Below are 1,843 nucleotides of genomic sequence, written 5' to 3'. Positions count from 1 at the left end.
CATGGTGATTGTGAGGGGTTCTTGACCTTTCCCCGGCGGAGAGCCAAAAGGTACTCTAGTGAATTGCTCGTGGCTTGTGTGATCCTCATCTTGTGTTGGTTGTGCGGCACCTTATTGAGGGTTTGACGTGTGATGCCAATTAGCGCGTGAACCTCCACGTGAGTGAATCATCACAACGAGGACTAGCTTGTCGGCAAGCAAGTGAACCTCGGTAAAAAATCATTGTGTCATCATTTGATTCCGAGGTGATTGGTCTTCATTGGTATTCATTCTTGTAATTGATTGGTTCACTCCTCGACTCGGCGGTATAACCATCTTGCTCACTCTCTTTACATTACCGCAAAATAGTTATCAAGCTCTTTAGTGTAGCTAGTTGTGAGAGCTTGTTAGTTTTGTTAGTGTGTCTCTTTAGTTAGTCTTTGAGAGCACACTAACTTAGTGTAGTGACATAGCCATTGTGTGGAAAGTAACTATAGAAACTAGAATTGTGGTAGGTGGCTTGCTTTTTAGTAGGCTAGCGCAACACTTGCTTCACCTCATAATTGTCTAACCGGTTTGTTAAGTGTTGTCGTATAAATTTTTAATAGGCTATTCAACCCCTCTCGCCATTAGGACCTTTCACTCACCGATACCTCGAAAAAACATCGTCGCGATCCTCTCCCTCCCTTTATTTTGAGTATTTATATTTGAGCAATTCAATTCATGTCTTTACATTCTTAGAATTGTCATGCTAAAGTAGGATTAGAATCTAGGGTGCAAAACTTTTGTGCGGTAGAATAATAGAAATATTTATCTCAATTCATTCTTCTCTTAGCCATCTTGACCCTTTCAGAAAGCAATACCATACATATATGCATGTTGCAGTATTAGACATGATTAATCCTCGATCTTCATAAGTTGGCAGCACAAAGAAAAAGAGTAAAATCTGAAATACATCAAAGCAAATGGAAAATTTATGCTACACAGTACCACATATTTTATGTATGGGGGAGAACATGATTTTGCTGACTGATTGATCCTTAGCTTGTTTTGCCATGTCCGCCATCTCGTCTGACCCTGAGAATTAATTCACTTATAACATTCTGGTTCTGAAACAGACAACATCCATAACAATATTACCATATAGACCTCAAGATATCATAAAAAAGAATAGCAGCGAAGGAGGCGCCACGTGGACACATCAGGGCATTAGCAGGAGTATATATGGTATAGCACTATAGCACAGCGAGAGGTGACTTGGCACGCAGGCTCTCTAGCATGCATCCCACAGCGACCCCTGGGGCCAATGCTGGGATCCAGAGCCCTCGGAACCGTCGCTGCCATCCGGGCTCCACTTGGGTGGGTCCAGCAGCATGGCCTCTGCCATCTCGGTCCACAGCCTGGGCGACGCTAGGTCGTCGTCAAACTCGTCGCCCACGGCCAGGTCAAGGCGGCTGGCACTGGCAAGGACGCTGCCGGGCTCGGCGGCGGCGGCAGTACCGACAAGCGCCGGCTCACGGCGCACGCGCTCGGCCGCCTCAGCCGCGGCTGCGCGGATGTCGGCTGGGTCGGTGCTGGCCGGGCGGGGCAGCCACCCCGCGGAGCCCGGGAAGTTGAGCTGCGCGTCCCGCGGGCCGCGCAGGCACAGCGCCGCCACGTCGTGCGCCACGGCCGCGGCCTCCGCGGAGTCGAAGCTGCCGAGCCAGACGCGGACCTTGGTGCCCGGCTGACGGATCTCCGACACCCACTTGCCCCACTTCCGCCGCCTCACGCCTCGGTACTGCGGGGAGCTCGCAGCCGCGGCAGCGGACGCCGGAGCGGCCGGCTGCTGCTGCTGCAGGTGGTGCTGATGGTGGTTCTCCAT

At 50.9% G+C, this 1,843-nt stretch overlaps 1 protein-coding gene across 1 annotated transcript; it reads right to left on the bottom strand.

The window, feature by feature from the left end:
• Positions 1-1,252: 1,252 nt before the first annotated feature.
• Positions 1,253-1,843, bottom strand: LOC136477455 (ethylene-responsive transcription factor ERF027-like). The gene has a single exon (XM_066475625.1). It carries the CDS (start codon positions 1,841-1,843, stop codon positions 1,253-1,255), a length of 591 nt encoding a protein of 196 aa, XP_066331722.1.

The sequence above is a fragment of the Miscanthus floridulus genome, chromosome 8, assembly GCF_019320115.1.
Source record: "Miscanthus floridulus cultivar M001 chromosome 8, ASM1932011v1, whole genome shotgun sequence".
NCBI classification, from domain to species: domain Eukaryota; kingdom Viridiplantae; phylum Streptophyta; class Magnoliopsida; order Poales; family Poaceae; genus Miscanthus; species Miscanthus floridulus.
The sequence above is the reverse complement of the archived record's forward strand: the minus strand, read 5'-3'. Positions and strand labels throughout refer to the sequence as shown.

Excerpts from the sequence above, each read along its gene's own strand:
- LOC136477455 (XM_066475625.1), bottom strand. The coding sequence starts at position 1,843 with ATGGAGAACCACCATCAGCACCACCTGCAGCAGCAGCAGCCGGCCGCT.